Source organism: Ursus americanus, chromosome 4 (assembly GCF_024610735.1).
Source record: "Ursus americanus isolate L20-20 chromosome 4, mUrsAme1.1.p, whole genome shotgun sequence".
NCBI lineage: Eukaryota > Metazoa > Chordata > Mammalia > Carnivora > Ursidae > Ursus > Ursus americanus.
Window position 1 is genome coordinate 55,434,215 of NC_142130.1, and position 23,157 is coordinate 55,457,371.

General features: G+C 37.3%; 1 protein-coding gene across 2 annotated transcripts in view; it reads left to right on the forward strand.

Moving 5' to 3' along the window:
* The window catches only part of DCBLD2 (discoidin, CUB and LCCL domain containing 2), a 118,350-nt gene that overhangs the window by 48,249 nt on the left and 46,944 nt on the right, over positions 1–23,157 (forward strand). For both annotated transcript variants that reach the window (XM_087861700.1, XM_045785371.2), the window contains one exon: positions 8,719–8,946. In XM_087861700.1, the coding sequence (XP_087717826.1) occupies positions 8,832–8,946 (115 nt within the window). In that variant the 5' untranslated portion in view covers positions 8,719–8,831. The remainder of the gene's footprint in view (positions 1–8,718; positions 8,947–23,157) is intronic.

Below are 23,157 nucleotides of genomic sequence, written 5' to 3' on the forward strand. Positions count from 1 at the left end.
TCTGCCTTCACCCGGTCCATTTGTCTACCTCTAGGTTCACTGTCTCATCCCAGCCTCCCAGGTCCCTCAGCTCTTTGATGCTCTTCCCCTTGTCCTTGACAGATCCCAGATGTGGCTCATGTGCCAGTCCACTCTGTCTTCTCTGATTCTGGATAGCTTAAGGTTACTGGAGAAAGTCATGTGGCCGTTGTGACTAGATCTACCACAAGCAAGACTAATCAGATCTCCAGTGGGGCTTACTGCTCAGCAGGAGTGTTGCAACTGCCCCACTTTGTAGAGCTGAACTCCTGCCCTGCTTCGCATCCCTGCACAGAACTGCCTCCTGCCTCCTTTCCTTCTTGCCAAAACCATCTCTTCCACTTGTCCAGAACACTGCTTCATCAGGGAATGTAAGTTATATTTCAGTATAATTCAAACTTGAATGGCATGTTTTACTCTGTAGCTGGAGTCATGCTCAAAATACCAGTGGCTCTTGTGCATCTTTCTTCTCAGCTGTTTGCTTTCCAGGTACCTTATATCTGCTTTTTTCAGGGATGAACTTTCTAACAAGTAGACTACATCTGTGCTGTACTTTTTCTTAGTGTCTGGCGCACAGTGAATACTTGTTAAATGCTGATTTCCTTGCAGCCTGGTCTCTGCTCTACTGCAAGTATCATTTAAACTGTCAGGTTTTTCCCTTTTTGGTTTTGGCTTGTGTTTACTTTGAAAAACCTGAGCACTTTCTTTGTCTTCACTATTTCATACTTTCTTTGATGGACTGTGAAAGTACAGAGACTTTGGAGTCAGACACACCTGGATTTAAATATTAGGCATATCGACCAAGGATATCTCCTTAACACTCTTACTGTTTTAAAATATAGAACTCACCTCTCTTTGTAGAATTGAAGGCTGGGATCAAATCTGTTTGGGTAGTCAGTACATTTTTGTTGAGTGAGTGAATCAGTATGAGCAGAGGTGATTAATATGGAAGTAGATACAGGTTTGAGGATTAGGAGAAAGGTTGGAGACTTCGTGGTAACAGAAGTCAGAGGAGGGAGATATCCCTGGTAGAATACACAGAATGGGAGAAGACTGAAGAGCAGCATCAGCAGTCCACAAAGACGCTTGTGAAGTTGCAGTTAGTTCAAAGAACTGAGCCAGGGAAGAAGAATTTTAAGAAGGAGGGAGGTAAGATACGAAGAAAGGAAGGAAGAAAGATGGGAGGGAAGGAAGGGTCAGCAAAGCCAGATAATATGGAAAGGTCACAAATGATAAGGATGGAAAAGTATCCATGGACTTTTGGCAGCTTGGAAACTGGCTGCTTTAGTGAATAGTTTCATTGGTGAGGTAGGTCTGCATGTCCTAGGGCTGCCATAACAAATTACCACAAATTTAGGTGGCTTAAAATGATAGAACTTTACTGTCTTACAGTTCTGGAGGCTAGAATTCTGAAATTGGGGTATCAGCAGGGCCATACTCTCTGTCCGAAGATGCTAGGGGAGGATATTTCCTTGCCTCTTCCTAGCTTCTGGCAGTTGTAATCTTCAGAGTTCTTTGCGTCATTCCAACCTCTGCCTCTGTAACGTAGTGTCCTTGCTGTGTCTATCTCTGTCCAGATTTTCCTCTTTTTATAAGGAGTCCAGTCATTGGATTAGGGTCTGCCTTAGCCCAGTATGACCTCATTTTAACTTGATGACATCTACTAAGACCTTGTTTTCAGATAAGGTTATATGCATTGGCACCAGAAATTAGGACTTAAACATATCTTTTTGGAAGGGACAAAATCCAACCTGTAGCAGTTTGGAAGCTGAATTGCAGTGCAGTGAAACTTAGAACAGGAGGCAAAGAAGATGTCAATTATGGAGAGTAGAAGAAATTTCTCAAAGAAAGGGAAAGTGAGCAAGAAGATGGTAGATATCGGGGGACACTGGTAGAAAGAGTTTTTTGTGGTATTTTGTTGTTGCTCTTATTGTTAGTGTTTATGATTTGTTGAAGTGCAAAATCTAGGCTGTACTGTAGAGCTATTTTACTGATTATAATTTGCAAAAGAGGCAAAATTATACCTGCCTTGCAAATATAAAATGAACACATGTCAAAGATTTTATTCAATCCATTCATGAATGAGGAAACCAGTAAGATGTTAAATCATGTCCAGAGAATATTTGAGAAACTAGGTGTTTATAATCTTAGGATATGATTGCTAGATTAGATGGCCAAATCTGGTTAATGGACCAATAGGGTCATAAACAGTAACCTTTGGGATTATCTTTTCAACTGTACAGAAATGATCTGCATTTCTATCAGACAACAATCTATACGTTAACATGTAACAAAAACTGGGACTATTAAGCAGTGATAAATAGTAAATCCAACTAACTATTTTGCCCTAAAATCCTTGGGCAGCTTTTGGATTCTGTCACATTTAAAAGATGTGCTGTTCGCTCTTTCTTTCTTTCTTTCTTTCTTTCTTTCTTTCTTTCTTTCTTTCTTTCTTAACCAATTTCCAAGTGTAATAATTTTTCTGACATATTTATTAGAATCTGTGGAGATAGAGAGGGGGATCTGAAAACCTTTAGTTAGCCCTTAGGTTATTGTAATGTTAACTAAATCTGAGAACCACTGAATAAGAGAATACTGAGTGGCTTTGAGTGCCCATCGGAGACTGGAACCCATAACTCTAATGACACCTATCCCCCTGGACTTTGTGATTTTTTTTTCTTCTTCTTAGTAGTGCTCAGCCCCTTAGCAAAGAGAGATCACATGATCCATAATTGAGGGTTTAGCAGGCAGATACTCAGGAAGGACACAGTGGCTAGGAAGTAAAGGTATTAGGAAAAGATAGTTAATACTGGATGTGAGATCCAGGCTGGGTAGGGAAAGACATGAGGCCAGGACAAGATTAACAGATGAGGAGAAAAGAGAGAAGTCAAGTTCTCAGAAAGTTATGTGGGTTTAAGAGAGCTGAAAGGTCAGGAGACTGACCAACAGAGTGACACTTTCAAGTTTTTGAGTTTTCACAGGTGGATGGGAGAGTTTCTAACAATGGCAAAAAATAAAGTCCAGGTTGTGCTCCTGAGAGAGTTACTGAAGAAAGTAGAGGTCATCAGGGAGAAGATGAGTGAGAATTACTTTCTCATAGATTTATACTTTTCACAAGACACTGCACTTGAAACTTTAAAGCTGATGTAAATTTCCATTGAAACGTTGTTCTTTTACTTTAGATTGTGGCCAAATGCCCCGTATATACATATGACAGACAAAAGCTTTTCTGGTGTTTTAGGACTGTACTAGTACCCTCAAAGAGTGTTTATTGAGCACATTATTATATGTAGGTTAGGCCCTCAATACTAGGTGTTTTCATAGAATATCTCATTTAATTTTTACCCTGTGTGTTTGAATTGTTAGTAACCCATTTTACAAAGCTGAGGTTTAGCAGCAATAAATAGCTTTCTGAAGGTCACAGTGATGGTGGATATAGGGCATTTAAATTCATTCTGTGACTCCAGAGCTCATTGACTTAACTACTATGAGCCTGGGTGGCTCAGTCCTTAAGCATCTGCCTTCAGGTTAGGTCATGATCCCAGAGTGCTGGGATCGAGCCCCACCTTGGGCTCCTGGCTTGGTGGGAAGCCTGCTTCTCCCTCTCCCACTCCCCCTACTTGTGTTCCCTCTCTCACTGTCTCTGTCAAATAAATAAATAAAATCTTTAAAAGAATATTAAAAAAAATAAAAAAAAGATCTTCATTGTAGCCTGATGAAATAGGATGTATTAGTTAATTCTTGCAAGTTATTCCTTTGAGTGCTTTTCTACTCTAAATGCCTTTTTTCCCCAGTTGATTTATTCTAAGATCTCACAGATGCATTATAAGATGTGACAGAAATGACACTTACTTAGAGGAAGTATAGTCAGACTCACCTGTTGACAGTGATAAAAAAAAAAAAAATCCTTGAAAGCTCACTGCAAAAATATAAACTGTTCAGAGTTTATAATGATTGTAATGAAAGTTACATTGCTGTACATTTGTAGCATATTTGTACATTTGTGTTTGGTATTGTTGAAGTATTTTTAGAAGTCACGCGGTGTTTATAGTAATACAGTTCAATCATTAAGATAATTTATATTACGTATTAGTAATATGACTAAAATGGGGTGGCTGAAGGGTCACAGGTAATCAGTATCACCAGTATGTATTTATTAAAAAAACAAACACTTAATTTGAAGCTTAGAGCAGCCTAAAATAAGAATATGTTCTTTGTTGTATTAATTCATTGTTATTTAAATGTTTAATGTTCTGTTTTCTCTAAGGATAAGTAGTTTAAAAAAAATTATTTTCTTGGAAAAATACCAAAATTTGTATCTGGCTTAACACATCTGACCTTAGACTCTTAGGAGGAAATGAACACATGTTCTATGAGTAATCCCCTAGATAAATCGGCAGGCGAGCAAAGGAGCAGTAAGATCAAATTCTAGTGTTTCTTCTCCACTGAATAAAAACTGAAATTCAGGGGCGCCTGGGTGGCACAGCGGTTGGGCGTCTGCCTTCGGCTCAGGGCGTGATCCCGGCAATCCGGGATCGAGCCCCACATCAGGCTCTTCCACTATGAGCCTGCTTCTTCCTCTCCCACTCCCCGTGCTTGTGTTCCCTCTCTCACTGGCTGTCTCTATCTCTGTCGAATAAATAAATAAAATCTTTAAAAAAAAAAAAAAAACCTGAAATTCAAAAATTACATTAACAGGCTCCTGTCCTTTATGGTTAGTTATACTTTGGTGGAGACCATCTAGAGGAGGAGGAGAAGGTGACCGTGATGGTGGTGGTGATGGAGTTGGAGAAGGAGAAAGATTTGGTGATGTGGGAGTTACTGGTGAGGGCTCATGGGTTGGTCCTAGGATAACCATCGTGAAAGTTGTTTTTCCTGTCGTAGTTATACTGTATTTGTCAATTCTGCCTTGTGAAAATGAATAACAGTAGGTGTTGTTGCCTGGTCACAGGTCATTATTCTTTCCAGGATCCAAAGCTAAGCAGAAAATTTGGAGACTTACTCCTGACCCTATTAGCACCCTTTTTCAGACCCTAATTTTAAGAACTCTTGACCCAGAAAAAAAATTATTCCAGGACTGTAAGACTAATAAAAAGGACATTTTCTTTCCTTTAACTTCCATTTACTTGTTTTAAAAATTGGGAAGTGATGGGGCGCCTGGGTGACTCAGTCGTTAAGCGTCTGCCTTTGGCTCAGGACGTGATCCCAGTGGTCTGGGATCGAGCCCCACATCAGGCTCCTCCGCTGGAAGCCTGCTTCTTCCTCTCCCACTCCCCGAGCTGTGTTCCCTCTCTCGCTGGCTGTCTCTATCTCTGTCAAATAAGTAAATAAAATCTTAAAAAAAAAATTGGGAAGTGAGACTTAAACTCTTTAGTATAATTGCTGACCATGGGAGGAAAGTATTCCTTAGGTGGTACCTTCAGTGGACAGAACAGCATATCCTTCAGGCCAAACGAAACCTGCCCAGGAACTCCCGCAGATCTTCTGAGATGTCCTGGCCTTTGCTCTAGGTCAGCCTTCTCAGCCCCAGTACTATTGAGTTTAAGATCGATCGTTCTTTGTTCTGGGGGCTGTCCTGTGCGCAGTGTAGGATGTGTAGCAGCATTCCTGGCTTCCGCCCACCGGATGCCAGTATCAGCCCACCCCCTCAGTTGTGACAGACAACCAAAAATATCTCCAGACATTGCCAAATGGGAGGTAAAATTGCTCTCATGGGAGCTTCTGTGTCTCCCCCATTTGAGTGCCACTATCTAAGTATTAGGTGATTAGCTGATAAAGAATTTTTTCCAGATTTTACTTTTACTTTTAAATACTTTGTCATTTTAAGTATTGGTACAGAATAGGATTTGCTTTTAAGAACTGAAAAACTGGAAGCACATTTTCTAAGTTCAGGGTAAAAGTGAGGACAAGGTCTTCTTTGAGAGTTCAACATTATGACCTTTGGATGCCTACTACGGTGTTTTCCAGATTGCTGGTGGGGACTCTTTAGTGGGTTGGGATTATACATGCAGGAGTGTTTAGGATCACAGTGTAAAATGTATTTCTTACTTTGGAATAACTGAGAAAAACATTGGAAAACTGCTGGCCTAGTGATAACGTATAAACCCGGCCTTCCCTTTCGAACTGGAATATTCTAAACATATTCCTCATAGCAGTAGGTGTTTATCCAGGCCAGCTAATCTATTTATCTTGTCAGGTTAAACTTATCTAATAGTCTTGGAAGTATGAGACATTCAAACTTGTTCATTGTAGTAGTAGATTTGAGACTGTTTTAACTTTGGTTTCTGGTGCATATCATCTTTTTTGCTAGGGGGAGGAAGCTTTGAGCTCCATCACATATTTTAGAGCATTCTTGGCACGTTACTTGTGGACTGTTCATGCCCTCCCCCTACACAAGATACTGAAAAAAAGACAGCTCCATTTTAATTGTTTTCTTCATCATGATGCATGCGAAAGTCCTGTTTTTCATCAGTTAGTATTTATTTTGTTAACTTGTAGAAATTATGCTTTATGGAGGAAAGGGCAAGAAACATTTGTGTATTTATGGACAGTCAAACATAAATAAGAGCATAAAGACGTTTAAAAATTACTCCTAATACTGCTTGTACTCTTTTTGTAAAATTCATTTTAAAATGGCAACCTTAAGTTAAATAGTAGCCTGTGGGGAATACATTAGATGGGACAGTCTGCCATTACTAAGTCATGAATTCAGCTGTTAATAGGAAATTCTTGGCTTCCTGAAATCTATCAGCACTTCCAGCCACTTAAAAAGCTGCTTTAGTTTCTATTCACTAAAGAAAATACATTTATTTTTTGAGTTATATTATTTATTCAGTGGCTACTTTTCAAAGATTTAAACACTCCAGAAAGCACATTTTCATCTTTTCGTAAGAGAACATTTCAGACTAGTTTCATAATGTTAGAAACTTTGTCTTAGGGAATAGTTTTTTTTGTCTAAGGAAAAATTTTAATGATTATTCAAAAGTTATTTATATTACAATTCATTTATTTTCACAGTGAAGGTTTTTATATCCCTGTGTTTCTAATTTAAATGATATTCAGTAGAGATATTCAAGGTATTTTCATCATAGTTTCAGGGAAAATGTGAGTGTTTTTTTCCCCCTGAGTTGTATAACCTTTAAGTTTTACATTTGCAGAAAATCAGTAGGTGTATCACAAAAACCCACGTGTTTATTTCACGGTGCCTTTATATATTATTGAGTGGCTATGCCTGGTTTTTTATGTGTAGAATGAAAGCAGGTGTGAAGATAGCTAAAGTTCAGTGTTGCTAAAAAGCTGAGCTTTCTAGGAGATGTTTGTTTAGGAAGCCAGATCGCTAGTACTGACCTTTAAAAGTGGGCCAACAATACTAGTAGGGATTTGAGAATAAAATTTCTTGATCAGAAAAGGTTATGAAGTATTGTCATCATAATGTAGGTAAACAGTTTTTCCTTAATTAAAGTGAGTCTTGAGACTGGTTTGAAATTACTTTTTCATTGGTTCATGTACAGTTCCTTATACATCCAATTAATAAATATTTTGCAACTATTTGCTAGATACTATAATAACTTCTTATTCACAGGCTTTTAAAGCTTTCATTCATTTGTTCTGGTAAATGGTATCAGCACTGCATCATTCTTAAAAATAATAAATCAATATAATAGAAAATCCTTTTATAGCTGTCTGTATCCATATTGACTTTAAAACTCAGCACTGTCACTTTTGATAATTTTTTTTGTGTAAGTACTGAACTATTCCAAAGGTGATTATAAATGGCTATTTTGAAGGAAAAAAATACTATCATTTTAGTATGATGTCTTCATCTTTGTTTTAGAAAGAGCTTCATTTGAATCCTATCGTTAAGGAATGCTACATGGTACAGTTGAAGGAGCAGCTGAAGCTTCTCAATATTGCATGCCCCTTCTAGGTGCTCAAACACCAAAATTTATCATAAAAGGAGGATGCAAATAATACTATGTTAAGTTCCCTGAGTTCCCACAGTGAAGGAATGCTGAAGCAGATAGTGCTGCTACCAAGATAAGAAGTTCATTTTTCTTAATCTTTACTAAGTCATTAAACTGTTATTTTTCTCTTGTCATTCTATAGGGGGAAAATGAGGTTTTTGGAGAGGCACTACTAAAAAGTCAAATTTCAATAGAATGTAAAATTTAATTTCATTAAATATGGCTTTAATGCCTTCAAGAATGAATGCCTTGAAATCCTGTAATATGGTCAGTAATCTGCACAACGTATAAAGTGTGTTTAGATCTCCTCCTACTTGTCACAGATTTTAGAAGGCTTTGTGATAAATGAATGAAGCTGATCCCATACTTTTATTTTTATAGTTTACATTTATTTTTAACAATGTGAATTGACACTCTTTTAAAGATTAAATTTATTATATGAATATAAATTTATTGCCAAGCTATGTTTACTTCTGTTTATTGAGATTGGAAAGCTCTTTGAACTCATAAGGGTAATCATTGATTATTTTGACTTTACCTAGCGGCTTTTGGTTCCTGTGAGTAGATATACTAAGAACTCTGCCATCCCTTTTATCTTGTGTAAAGGAAGTGTTGGTGGTATAAAACATCTGTCATACATATTTTAAAATTTTCACCAAAAAAAAAATCCTTATAATTTGTAATGTTAAAGATGTAATAATAACTTATTGTTCTTTTAACTTTTTTTTTTTTTAAGGTGATGGATGTGGACATACTGTACTAGGCATTGAAAGTGGAACCCTCACGTCCATAAACTACCCACAGACCTATCCCAACAGCACCGTTTGCGAGTGGGAGATCCGCGTAAAGATGGGAGAGAGAGTGCGCATCAAATTTGGTGACTTTGACATTGAAGATTCTGACTCTTGTCACTTTAATTACTTGAGAATTTATAATGGCATTGGAGTTAGCAGAACTGAAATAGGTAGGAAATTTTCTTATAAATGTACATGTAATACATCACTGCCCTGAGTTTTAAAACTAAAGCAATTTTTGATACTTACATTAAATAACCAGGCTATATAGGATGATATGTAGGAAATTGTGTTGATGTGTGGGAATCTCAAATTTGAACCTTTTGGGAAGAGAAGATTCTTATCTGTTTATTTACTCTCCAAATAAGCTTGTCAGTACTTTTGCAACAAGATGCCACTCTGCTGCTTCCAAGGAGGACATTAAGTATCTCAATTTTTTGTTTTTTTCTAATCATTTTATTTTCAATTAAAGAATATAAGTATAATTCATGCTTAGGAGGCAGTATATCATGGTGATTAAGAGCATAGGTTTTGGATTCAAAGTGCCTGGTATCAAATCCTCACTCTGCTATTAGCTTATAGGTGACTTTGGGCAAGTTACCTGACCTGTTCTTTCACTTGTAAGATAGGGAATGAACAAGTAACATGCGAAGTGCTTAGAACAGTCCATAACATGTAATATGTGCTTACTAATACTAGCTGCTATTGTTGTTATTCTTAGCTAAGATCGGTGGTTCTCAATTATGGCTGCATATTAGAGTCACCTGCAAAGATTTTTAATAATACTATATCTTAAATAATACTATATCCCCATCCTAGATCAGTTGAATCCGAATTGATTGGGTGGGACCCATGCCTTCAGATTTTAAAGGCTTCCCAGGAGAACCTGCTTTGTAGTCATGTTGAGAATCTTTGGCTTAGAGATCAGTCCCTTAGGGTTAAAGGTGGAAAAATGTCTAAGACTGTTTGGGTAAACTAATATCATAAAATAAATCTTGAATTCTCCGTGAGTTAATTAGGAAATATTTGTTGGTACACGTGTATAAAGTATCTTTTAGAACTATAACCCAGTATCTTTTCTGTCAGCATGATGTTCATCCTCTGGTGGCCTTCTCTCCATCTCTAGTCAAATCCTCCATCTCTTCTCTACTTTTTGGCCTCTTTTACCTATGAGAGAAACAATTCCTGGCCAGCTTCTCTGACCGCTGATTGATAACCTCTGTTGTCTCTCAGTCAACTCCTAATTAACCTGGTAGCTTGATCACCCTGCGTATATTGCCATGAATTTATGGTCTCAGATAAGCTTTTAGTAACTCAGATCACCTGAGGATCTAGAAACCACTGTAACACTAGTGTGGGGCAACTGGGTGTTAATTGCGTGATGCAGTAGGGAGTAAATAGTACCACCTAATCAGTCTTGCAACAGCCGTGAAGAAAGGTGAGCCACAGTCCCTAGCAGTTCACAGGGAATAAAGGAGCTAGGGAAACACATTTATCAACCCTAAGGACTATATATAAATAGCACTTTAAAAAAAGAAAGGGGAGAAGTAGAGGGCATTGTCATACTTTAAGAGCTACGTCTTCCAAAAATAATGTGTGGACCTTGTTTTGATCTTGATTCAAGCTGCAGGAAGACTTAAAGATAATCCAGAGAAATTTTAGGAGGAATCGGCATTCAGTGGTAGCAAGAATGATTGTTTTTGGTGTGTTAATGTTATAATTATTTTTTTTAAGATCTCAGTTGTTAGAGGGGCCCCTGGGTGGCACAGCGGTTAAGCGCCTGCCTTCGGCTCAGGGCGTCGTCCCGGTGTTATGGGATCGAGCCCCACATCAGGCTCCTCCGCTATGAGCCTGCTTCTTCCTCTCCCACTCCCCCTGCTGTGTTCCCTCTCTCGCTGGCTGTCTCTATCTCTGTCAAATAAATAAATAAAATCTTAAAAAAAAAAAAAAAAAGATCTCAGTTGTTAGAGACATTCCGAAGTTTAAATCTAATATACTATTGATATTGTTTTCTACTTTGTGTTTTCCCCACCTAACGAGGAAATCGTTCCAGCAACAGTGCACAGACATAGCCCTTAATTCTTTTTACAGCTACAGAGAACTCCATAGTGTGGAGGTACTGCAGTTTATTTAACCACTCTTTTGTGTACAGATATTCCAGTATTGTGCGGTTATAAACAGTGGTGCAATAAATAACTTTTCCATATGTATTTTTGTATTCTTGGAGGTCTATCTTCAGAATAAATTCTGGAAATGTGATTATTGGTTCAAAAGATAAATGTATATATAGCTTTGCTAGCTATTACCAGATTCCCCTCTACAAGGGTTGTGCCAACTTGCATTTCCATTCAGCGGTGCATAAAAATGCCTGTTTCCCCACAGCCTTGCCAGCATGTGCATCATCGTGCTTTTTAAGTTTTGCCAACTGATAAGTGAGAAATGGTATCTCAGTATACTTGTAATTTGCATTTCTCTTAGTATGAGTGATGTTGAACATATTTTTTTGTATGTCGAAGGTTCATTTTTTTAATAACTGTCATTTGCTCATTTTTCTGTCAGGGTTTTTTTTGGGGGGGGGGGGGTCTTTGTTTTTCTCTGGTGCTGGGAATTCTGTTACTATCCCTTTAGTGATAGTAGCCTCTGTGGGATACATGCTGCAAACAGTTTCTCTTTGACTTTGTTAATGGAACTTGTTTGTTTTGTTTTTTAAGATTTTATTTATTTGAGAGAGAGAGAGAGAACACAAGTGGGGTGAGGGGCAGAGGGAGAAGCAGATTCCCCGCTGAGCAGGGAGCCTGATGCAGCGCTCGATCCCTCGATCCCAAACCCCGGGACTCCGGGGTCATGACCTGAGCCAGAGGCAGACACTCAACTGACTGAGCCACCCAGGAGCCCCTATAGAACTCGTTTTATGGTATTTTTTGCCACACAGGTTTTTTTTTCAATGTAGCAAGTTGATCATTCGTTTGCACCTAGATTCTGAGTCCTAGTTGGAAAGCCTCTCCCTACATCCCAGTTAAATATAAATTTACCCATGCTTTCTTCTAGTACATGTATATGGTTTCATTTTTTTAAAATATATATTTAGATTCCTGGTCCATTTGGGAATATTCTTTTGTATGATACAAAGTGTCAATCTAATTGTATCTTTTCCAGATGACTAGTCACTTGTCCTAACACTATGCATTTAATGGTCTGCCTTTGCCTCAATGATTTGAGATACTGACTTTATCATATACTCAAGTTCTGTACATACTTGGGTTTATTTCTGGTTTTTCTGTTGTGTTCCACTGGTCAATATTCACATAACCAAAACGTCACAGTTTTAATGATAGAAGCTTTATAATGTGTTTTAATGTGTCTCTCTTTAAGGATGTTCATTTTTAGTGTTTTCCTGGCTATTCTTGCCTGTTTATTGATCCATCTGAAGTTTAATTATCAACCTGTCCAACTTCATAAAAATGTTCGTTGGTATTTTTTATTGTGATTATATTGTTCATAATTTGTCTTTGTTGAGTCATCCTATTCAAGAACAAGAGCTGCTCTTTTTCTATTTGTTCAAATCTAATTTTGTTGTTTTCAAGGGTGTTTTGAACTTTCTTATGTAGATTTTACACATTTTTTTGGTTAAAATTATTCCTAAATATCTTCTCTGTTGCTTGTTAAGTGGAAATGTTTTGGTTTTGTTTTGCTATTGTATCCTCTTACTAGTTACTAATTATATGAAGACTGTTGATTTCTAAATGATGATTTTATATCCTACTACTTTACTGTTTTTTTAAATCCGTTTTATCATTCACTTTCTAGGAATTTCTAGGTACACAGTCATATCTGCAAATAGAGATAGTTTTACTTCTCTTCCAGTTCTTGTGCCTGTGATTGATTTCTCTTACCTAATTACATTGGCTAATATTATCAGTCATTGCTATGTTTAAACAGTAATGGAGATGGTGGGTATCTTTATCTTGTTCCTAATCTTAATGGAAATGTTAGCTCAGGCTACCGTAATTCCATATACTGGATAGCTTAAACAACAGAAACTTATTTTCTGATAGCTTTAGAATCTCAAACTCTGAAATCAGGGTGTCAGATTCAGTTCCTGCTGAGAATTTTCTTCCTGGCTTTATCGACAGTTACTTTATTTCTTTGTCCACACATGGCAGAGAAAGAGGGAGTGAGTTCTCTGGTTTGTTCTTACAAGGAAATTAATCCTATTGGATTAGGACCTTACCCTTATGACCTTATTTAACCTTAATTACCTCCATAAAGGCCCTATCTCTAGATATGTCCACATGGAGTGGGAGGAGTTTCAACAAATTAATTTTGGGGATATGTAACAGGAAGTAATCCTTGATTTCTATTTTCTTGAGTGTTTTTCATTAGGAAAGAATCGGATTGTGTCAGAAAGCTTCTTAAACATCTGTGGAGATGATAATATGATTTTTTCTGAAATCTATTTGTGGATTATATTAATGGATTACCTAATATTGAACAAACTTTGCATTCCTGGAATGAATATCCCTTTGTTGTGTCATTCTTTTAATGTGGCATTGGATTCTGTTTCCTGATAATCCAGTTAGTATTTTTATATAAATATTGATAAGCAAAAATTAGTGTATAATTTATTTTGCATTGTCCTTATATATGTAACATCAATACCTAACTTTATAAGAAGTGCAAAGAATTCAGAAGTTTTCCTTCATTTTCACTGCTCTGGAAAAATGTAAGAGTTTTTGGAAAGCTGGTATTTGATGGTTTTACCCTGTGAAACCATCCAGGCCTGATGCTTTTTTGGTAGGATAGGTCCTTATTATTTCTTTATTTTTTCTAAGGAGAATGATCTCTTTCAGATTTTATCTTTAAGTAGTTCAGTTTTAGTAAGCTCTTTGCATGGTAAATTACACAGTTCACCTGGGTCTTCAAATTTATTTGTAGTGATGTCTGCAAAATAGAATCATGTGAAATGTTTTGTCTCAACTCTGTCGTATTTTAACTTATATGTATTTGTTGTGCTTATTTCTTTACATTGTTTTCTTCTATTTTTAAACTGCTTTTGGAGCTTAATAACTCATAATTTTGTTCTAAGTGTTATCTTTCAATTTATACTTTTTTAGGGGCGCCTGGGTGGTGCAGTTGTTAAGCGTCTGCCTTCGGCTCAGGGCATGATCCCGGTGCTCTGGGATCGAGCCCCACATCAGGCTCCTCTGCTGGGAGCCTGCTTCTTCCTGTCCCACTCCCCCTGCTTGTGTTCCCTCTCTCGTTGGCTGTCTCTCTGTCAAATAAATAAATAAAACCTTTAAAAAAAAATTTATACTTTTTTAAATGCCTGTGATCCCCTGTTGTCTTAATCTTTACTATCCGATTTGGCTATTTTTAATGGTGTTAAATCTCACCAATTGTCTATAACTCCTATTATATAATATTCATTGAACTATTCTACTTTCCTCTTTTCTTCTCCCTTCTCTCTCTATTTTGACTCTGTTAGATCATAAATTCATAACATGTAGCCTACATCATACATCTTATTCTTCAACCCATCTCTAACTTTCCTAGATCTGTATTTAAAAATATTAAATGTTCACTCTATGTCTTTTTGCCCAAGTTCTCCCAGTTGTATTGTGAGTGGGTGAAGTTCATATTGGAATAGATTGATTCCAAGCGGGACCTATGGGTGCAGAATTTCTTGCATGTTTAAAACTGCTTATTTAAAAATTTTATTATGTGGAGACATGAGGGACAGCTTGATTATATATAAATATGTCCTTGATTGACCTGTTCTTTCTTTTTGTTTTTAAATACTCTTCCATTATTGCCTGGCTTTTTATATTGTTTTTCTGAGAAGTTTATTTACCTTATCTTGAATGATAGATGTAAGAGCCACAGAGTTTTATGTGAGTAGTCCTGACCTTGGAAAATAGTCAAGAAGGCTAAGGCATCTCGTACCTGTTCATCATGAAAATACATTGATTACTGTGGATGGTTTTCATGAGAAGGCTCAATGGGAACTTAAATTTAACTTGGATTTGTGCCTGATGAGACAGTATCATATGAGGTTGTTTGTAGCGTTGCAAAGTACAGACGTCATATACAATTCAAAAGACTTTAAGTGAATCTTTGTGCCCTGGAATGGTCAAGCTGGTTTGTGGCCTAGAACAGAAAATAAATACTGAAGCTTTGTTTCTATAAATGATATCATCACTTCAAAACGTTTCCCCTAATGGTTTGAGGCATGTCAATGAGGAATTGTCAACTGTCTCATTTTTCAACAGTGTTCAACTGGATAAAACTTAATCTGTGCAGTCCTATCCAAGAATTCCTATTTGTGAGCCTTTACAGGAAATATTAAAAAGCTTTGACATTTCCTAAGTGGTAAAAATTTAGTTTTCTAAAAAAGCTTTGAAAGAAATTTCATGAGTATGCTGTGTATGTCTCACCTGTGATGCTTGACAACACGTCTGGTTTTATTGAAGTTTACACATTGTTGTGACTCATTGCTTTTTACATTAGTATACTTGGTATGAGAAATTCTGCCAGCTATCAAGAAAGAAGCTGTCAATTTAATAGAAACCAAAGCCTTGAGTCACTACCTTTTCAAAAGTTTTTATTAAAAAATAAAAGCAGAATAACGACATTCTCTTTTGTCCAGCAGTTTGTGGGTGTTCAGAAGATAAGTCTTAAAACCCTAAAAGCATAAGTTTCATAAGAGAGAAGGGAAGCCCACTAAGAAAAATTTGATGGGGAGGATTGGTATTGCTTTGTGGGTATTTTGGTCCACATGAATACTATAAAATTTTCCATCAAGGCCCTTTGGCCACCGTCATGGATAGTAATAAAAAGTTGTGGGTTCTTTTGTCCAACCTGCCATTCTGGAAGAGCTTATTGGAGGAGGCAACTGTGCTTATAATCAAAGAAATACAAAATTTTAAAACTAACTATATTCCCTCCTTGAATTAGTAAAAAAAAATTTTTTAATATGTTGACATGGGTGTAGTGAAATTGGTACTTTTTTTTTTTTTATTGAGACTCTTAGTTGGTGTAGATCACTTGGCTAGCATTCTAGAAGTATATGTTAAGAATCATTCTTAAGGAGATATTTCAAAAATAGAAGTTGTGTTAGGAAGATGTCTATTCCAACATTATTCACTATATAGAAAAATTGGAAGCAATCTAAATTTCTAACAGTAAGGAAATTAAGGTATATCTAGCATATAACCAGTTCTTAGCCATCACTGTTTGCTATGAGCATTTTCTTACCTGTCTTTTGGTGAATGCAGAAGTACAATTCTACATTTAGAAGAGGAGTTGCTCCCCATGTGCATGTGTTCAGCTTTAGTAGATATTGATAAATGCATTCGTGGTTGTACGAGTTTATACCTACCACAAGTGTATGAGAGTTCCAGTTATTTGTCTCTACTTTTGCCATTTTAACCGTTCGTGTGTGTGTGTGTGTGTGTGTGTGTGTGTGTACCGATACCACATTGTAGCTCTGCTTTGCATTCCCTGATGCCTAATGATATTGTTCTCTTTTCCTATGTTTGTTAGCCATTTGAATATCTTTTATGAAAAGTGTTGAATTTTTTTATGCATTCTTTTTTATATTGGGCGGTCATTTTCTTATTTGTAGGAATTCTTTCTGTAGTCTGGTATGGGTTCTTTGGGGTATATGTATTAAAGTGTATGTTCTCCCTTTCTATGGCCTTTTTTTTTTTTTTTTTTTTTTACCTCATTGGTACCTTTTGATAAACAGACATTAATTTTAACTTAATTTTAATGTTCACAGTTATTAATTTTTTTCCATTTAGGATTACCATTTTTTGTGTTCTCTTTTAAAATCTTTGCCCACTCATACGTCATGAAGAGTGATCTTCCCTAAACAAACTCCATTTCCATCTGTTGTATCTATTGGAGGTGGACACAGTTGATATGCTTTTTGCTCTAGCAAATAACTCCCCACCCCCATCTTCTTTTTTTAAGTTGCAAGTTTTTAAGAGGAGTGTTGTGCGGTGGCAGATCTCTCCATAGGCTAAATGATCTTCCATTTAGTTGAGAACATAGATCAGATTCCTTAAGTTTTGTGATGGTATTAACACCACCTCCAATCTGTTTCAAATCAGAGGGATTTCTCCTCTCTTCTGAATACAAGTATTTTCATTTAACAACTTCCAGGGTTTGTTGCTTTTCATCATCTGCCAAAAGTATGGTTAATAATAGACTTTGAAAAACACAACCTTAATACCTCTAAGCTCTAAGCAAGTGGTCTAGGACCCCAAATTGTATGGGCCAAGAGGCCAAGTAAAATACATCTGGTTCAGGCTCGAGCCATGGGTAGATTCTGCCTTGTGTACTTCCCCGGATTTGATCATCTTAGAGCAGGAGAGTCTTACTAAACGGGCATACCTCAGAGAGATGGTGGGTTCAGGTCTGTACTGCTGCAGGAAAGCAGGTATTGGAATAAAGTGAGTCAATCGAATTTTTTGGTTTCCCAGGGCATATTAAAATTACATTTACAGTATAGTCTATTTAAAGTGTGCAATAGTATTACATCTAAAAAAAACAAAAACAAAAACAGTGTACATGGCTTAATTTAAAAATACTTGATTGCTAAAAATGCTAACAATCATCTGCGCTTTCAATCTTTTGAGTCAATTTTTTGCTGGTGGAGGATCTTGTGTCAGTGTTAGTGGCTCTAACTGACCAGGGTGGTGGTTGCTGAAGACTGGGGTGGCTGTGGACATTTCTTAAAATAAGGCAACAGTGAACTTTGCTGCATTGATTGACTCTTCCTCTCATAAAAGATTTCTCTATAGCCTGTGACGCTGTTTGATAGCATCTTACCCACAGCAGAACTTATTACAAAGTTGGAGTTAATCCTCTCAAACCCTGCCAGTGCTTTGTCAACTAAGTTTATAAACTTTCCTAAATCCTTTGTTGTCATTTCAGTAATCTTCGCAGCATCTTCACCACTAGTTTCCATCTCAAGAAGCCACTTTCTTTGCTCCTCCGTAAGAAGCAACTCCCCATACATTCAAGTTTCATCATGACATTGCATCAGTTCAGTCCCATCTTCAGGCTCCACTTCTCATTCTAGTTCTCTTGCTGTTTCTGCCACATCTGCAGCTACTTCCTCCATGGACGTCTTGAACCCCTCTAAATTCCCTGAGGGTCAGAATCAACTTCTTCCAAACCCAGTAATGTTGATAATTTGATGTTATTGAATGTTCTTAATGGCAACTAGAATGTTGGATCCTTTCCAAAAGGTTTTCAGTTGACTTTGCCCAGATCCACCAGAGGAATCACTATCTATGGCACCTGTAGCCTTATGAAATGTATTTCTTAAATAATAAGACTTGAAAGCCAAATCACTTCTTGATCCATAGGCTACAGAAACAGTGTAATGTTAGCAGGCATGAAAACAACCTTTGTCTCATTGCACATCTCCATCAGGGCTCTTGGGTGACCAAGTGCAGTGTCAGTGAACAGTCATTTTGAAAGGAATCTTTTTTCCTTAGCAGTAGATCTTAACTGGACTTAAAATGTTCAGCAAACCATGCTGCATACAGCTGTGCTATCATCCAAGCTTTGTTGTTCCATTTCTAGCCCACGGGCAGGATAGATTTAGCATCCTTCTTAAGGGCCCTGGGATTTTTGGAATAATGAAATGAGCATTGGCTTCAACTTAAAGTCACCAGCTGCCTTAGCCCCTTAACAGGAGAGGTAGCATGTTCTTTGAAGCCAGGTTTGTTTTCTCCTCTCTGGCTATGAAAGTCCTAGATGGCATCTTCTTCCAATGGGAGGCTGTTTTGTCTACACTAATAATCTGTTGTTTAGTGTGGCCAGCTTCATTAATGATCTGAGCTAGATCTTCTAGACAATTTGCTGCAGCTTCTGCATCAGCATCCGCTGCTTCACCTGGCACTTTTATGGTCTAGAGATGGTTTCTTAAACCTTTTAAACCAGTTTCTGCTAGCCTCCCACTTTTCTTCTGTGGCCTCCTCACCTCTCTCTGCCTTCACAGATTTAAAGCGAGTTAGGCTCTGGCTTAAGGGGATGTTGTGGCTGGTTTGATCTTTTCTTCAGAACACTAAAACTTTCTCCACATCAGCAATAAGGCTGTTCGACTTTCTTATCATTTACATGTCCACTGGAGTAACACTTTTAATTTCCTTCGAGAACTTTTCCTTTGCATTTACAATTTGGCTATTTGGTGCAAGAGGCCTAACTTTCGAACTATCTCAGCTTTTGACATGCATTCTTACTAAGCTTAGTTATTTCTAACTGTTGATTTAAAGTGAGAGAGATGTGACTTTTTCACTTGAACGCTTAGAGGCCATTGAAGGGTTATTAATTGGACTAAATTCAATATTGTTGTGTCTCAGGGTAAAGGGAGGCCTGAGGAGAAGGAGAGAGTTGGGGAATGGCTGGTTCGCGGATAAGCCAGAACACATACAACATTTATTAAGTCTGCCAGTCATATGGGTTTCATGGCACCTCAAAATAATTATGATAGTAACATCAAATCACAGATTACCATAACAAATGTAACAATAATGAAAAAGCTTGAAAAATTGCAAGAATTACGGATACGTGACACAGAGACACAATGTGAGCAACTGTTGTTGAAAAAATGGTGCCAATAGACTTGCTAGATGCAGGATTGTCACAAACCTTCAACCGGTAAGAAAAAAGGCAGTATCTGCAAAGCGCAATAAAATGAAGTGTGCTGGTACACCAAAGTAAATTTCTGACTGTCTTAGTTTTCTATTGTTTTATAATATTATCACAAACGTAACAGCTTAAAATAGAATAATTTATTATCTCAGTTTCTGTAGACCAAAAGTCGGGGTTTGTCACGACTGGATTGTCTGTTTAAGGTCTTGCCTGGCTGAAATCAAGGTAGTCAGCTGGGGTTGTGGTTCCCATCTCAAGCTGAGGGTTCTCTTCAAGCTCACTGACTCTTGACAGAATCTACTACTACTTTCTTGTAGTTGTAAAACTGGGGTCCCCATTTTCTTGCTACCTATTGCCCAGAGACTGTTTTCAGTTCCTACACTCCTACAATCAACACATAGGTGTTCTTTTTCTTCTAGCCCAGCAGGAATTTCTCTCATTTCCAGTTATGTGACTAACCAGAGAAAACACTCTGCTTTCAAAGCGCCTGATTAGGTCAGGCCAACCCAGGAAAATCTCCTTACCATATATGCAATATACAGATAATTTAAAAAAAATTTTAAAGGCAGGGATGCTGGTCAGAAAATACTCTAGGAGCATAAGAATATCACATACTAGAGGAAATTTTAAACTAAGCACACATTGGAAAAGTTCATCTTCACAAATTAAGAAAACAACAGATTACCAGTTTTATCTCTAATACTACTGGGCAGCGTGGGGAGAATAAATTGATACAGCTTTTCTGAAAAGCAGTTCAGTGGGAATAGTTCGTGTTAAAGTCACAGACTGCACGAATGATGAATGAAGAGCTAGATGACACTGTGCTTGTGCATATGTGTATGCACCCTATAAACACATTTGTGTTCATTTAATGATGACTATATCCCTAGAAGATAAACACTATTGTTTTTATTTCACAGCTGGAGAGAGCTGAGCCAGAGAGAGGTACCCTCCCAAGTAGTATTAGCTATTATCTTGGTGTAATAAGGTGATGTGAGAATGATTATTGTTTTTTATTGTTTTCTTTTTATATTCCAAATTTTTGTGAAGTTTATAGATTGTTTAAAAGTACCTATAAACTGGAAAAAGGTGATACAAGGGCTGCCTTGAAATAAACACCCTCTATTGATTGTAGGAGTGTAAGTTAATTTAACTTTTGGAAAGCAACATAGTCCTGTAATTTCATTTCAAAAAATCTGGCCTCAGTAATTATTTTAGGTATGGAACAAAGTTGTATGTGTAAATGAATCTATTATATCATTATCCAAAGTATGGAAAAATTGGAAACCTAAATGTCCATGATAAAGGAAATAGTCACATATCCTATGGCTTATCCACTTAGAAAGAATTATTTCAGAGATGATTGGTTCTAGACCCTACCACGTTTTCCTGAGGCCCTCCACCTCCATTTCCTGTGGAGCGCACTTGGAGTCCCTCGCCAAGGCTTCCTCATGCCCTGCTGCGGGTTACATTTCCCATGGGGTTGACAGCCCTGCACCAAACCCTCTCCAGCACCCAGGACTCCACACAGATGACCCACATATCTTATTACACTTCTTCCCATTAAGTTACATCCTCTCCTTCTCCCAAAAGACAAGAGACACTTTTTCAGCCAACTCCAGATAGATCTTCTCAATTCTCAAAATTCCTTCTGTTTCCAAAAGGTTACGTTGTTCCTTCTTTCAGATTTATCACCATCTCTCTATGACAGTTTATCCTGGGAACTCCAGAATACTGGCTGTGTTGTTTGTAATTTTTAGCTACTATGAATACTGCTGCTCTGAACTATCATTTACAAGTTTTTTTGTGGACATATGTTTGCATTTCTCTTGGGTATATGCCTAGAAGTACAGTCGCTAGGTCACATGGTAACTCCATGTTTAACCATTTGAAGGACTGCCAGACTGTATTCCAAAGCAACTGCACCATTTACTAGCAGTGTTGGTAGGGTTTCAGTTTTTCCAGATCCTTGATCTTCCTTCACATTGTAGTGGGTATGAAGTGGTATTTCATTGGGGTTTGTTTGATTTGCATTCCTTAATGGCTAACAATGTGTGTGCATGTGTATGTGTGTTGCACAGTCTATTAGGTTTGGAAAATGTGTGAAATATATCCATCATTGTGATATTTTCACTGCTCTAAAAGTCCTCTGTGCTCTACCTATTCATCGTTCTTCCCCCAATGCCTCACAACCACTGATCTTTTTATTGTCTTCTACTGTAGGTAGATCTTTTTATCGTTTTTTTTTCCAGAAAGTGATAAAATTGCAATCAAACAATATGCAGTTTTTTCACACTCTCTTCTTTCAATTAGTAATGTACATTTAAAGTTTCTTTATGTCTGTTCATGGCTTGATAGCTCATTTCTTTTTAGTATCGAATAATATTTCATCATCTGGATGTATCCATTCACCTACTAAAGGACATCCTGGTTGCTTCCAAGCTTTGGCAGTTTATGAATAAAGTTGCTATAGACATCTGTGTGTAGGTTTTTCTATGCACATACGTTTTCAACTCCTTTGAGTAAGTATCGAGGAATGTGATTGCTGGATTGTACGGTGGGACTTTTTAGTTTTGTAAGAAGTCCCAAAAAGAGGGGCGCCGGGGTGGCTCAGTGGGTTAAGCATCTGCCTTCGGCTTGGGTAGTGATCCTGGGGTCCTGGGATCAAGCCCCATGTTGGGCTCCCTCTGCAGTGGGAGCCTGCTTCTCCCTCTCCTCCCTGCTTGTGCTCTCTCGCTGTCTCTGTCATTATCTGTCTCTCTCTCTCTCAAATAAATAAAATCTTAAAAAAAAAAAAAAAAAAGAAATCCCAAAGAGTCCCCCATTTTGCCTTCCTACCAGCAATGAACGAGAGTTCCTGTTGCTCTACATTTTCATCAGCATTTAGTGTTGTCAGTGTTCTGGATTTTGACCATTCTAAATTCCAGTAGGTGTCTAGTGACATTTCATTTATTTATTTACATTTCCCTGATAACATGTAATGTAGTGAACCTTTTTATATACATGTTATCTGTATATTTTTAGTGAGGTGTCTGTCAGGGTCTTGGCCTATTTTTGTTTCAGGTTGTTTTCTTATTGTTGAGTATTAAGAGTTTTTTGTATATTTTAGAAAAGAGTCCTTTATCAGATGTGTCCTCTGTCTACAAGATACCTGTGTATCTTGTAAATACTTTCTCCCACTTTGTGGCTTGTCTTCTCATTCTTTTGACATTGTCTTTCCAGAGCAGACGTTTTTAATTTTAATTAAGTCCACCTTATCAGTTATTTCTTTCATGGATCGTGGCTTTTGGTGTCCTATCTAAAAAGTCATCATCTTACTCATACCCAAGATCATCCAGATTTTTTCCTGTGTTATCTTCTAAGAGTTTTACAGCTTTGCATTTTACTATTAGGTCTGTTTTGAGTTAATTTTTGTGAAGGGTGTAAGGTCTGTGTATAGATTTATTCTTTTCCATATTGCTATCCAGTTGTGCCAGCACCATTTGTTGAAAATACTATCTTTGCTCCATTGTATTGCCTTTGGTCCTTTGTCAAAGTTCAGTTGACCATATTTATGTGGATTTACTTCTTGGCTTTCTCTTCTTTTTCATTGATCTATTCGTGCTTTCACCAATATCACACTGTCTTGATTACTGTAGCTTTATAGTAAGTATTAAAGATGGGTAGTGTCATTCCTCCAGCTTTTTCTTTAATATTATATTTGCTATTCTGGG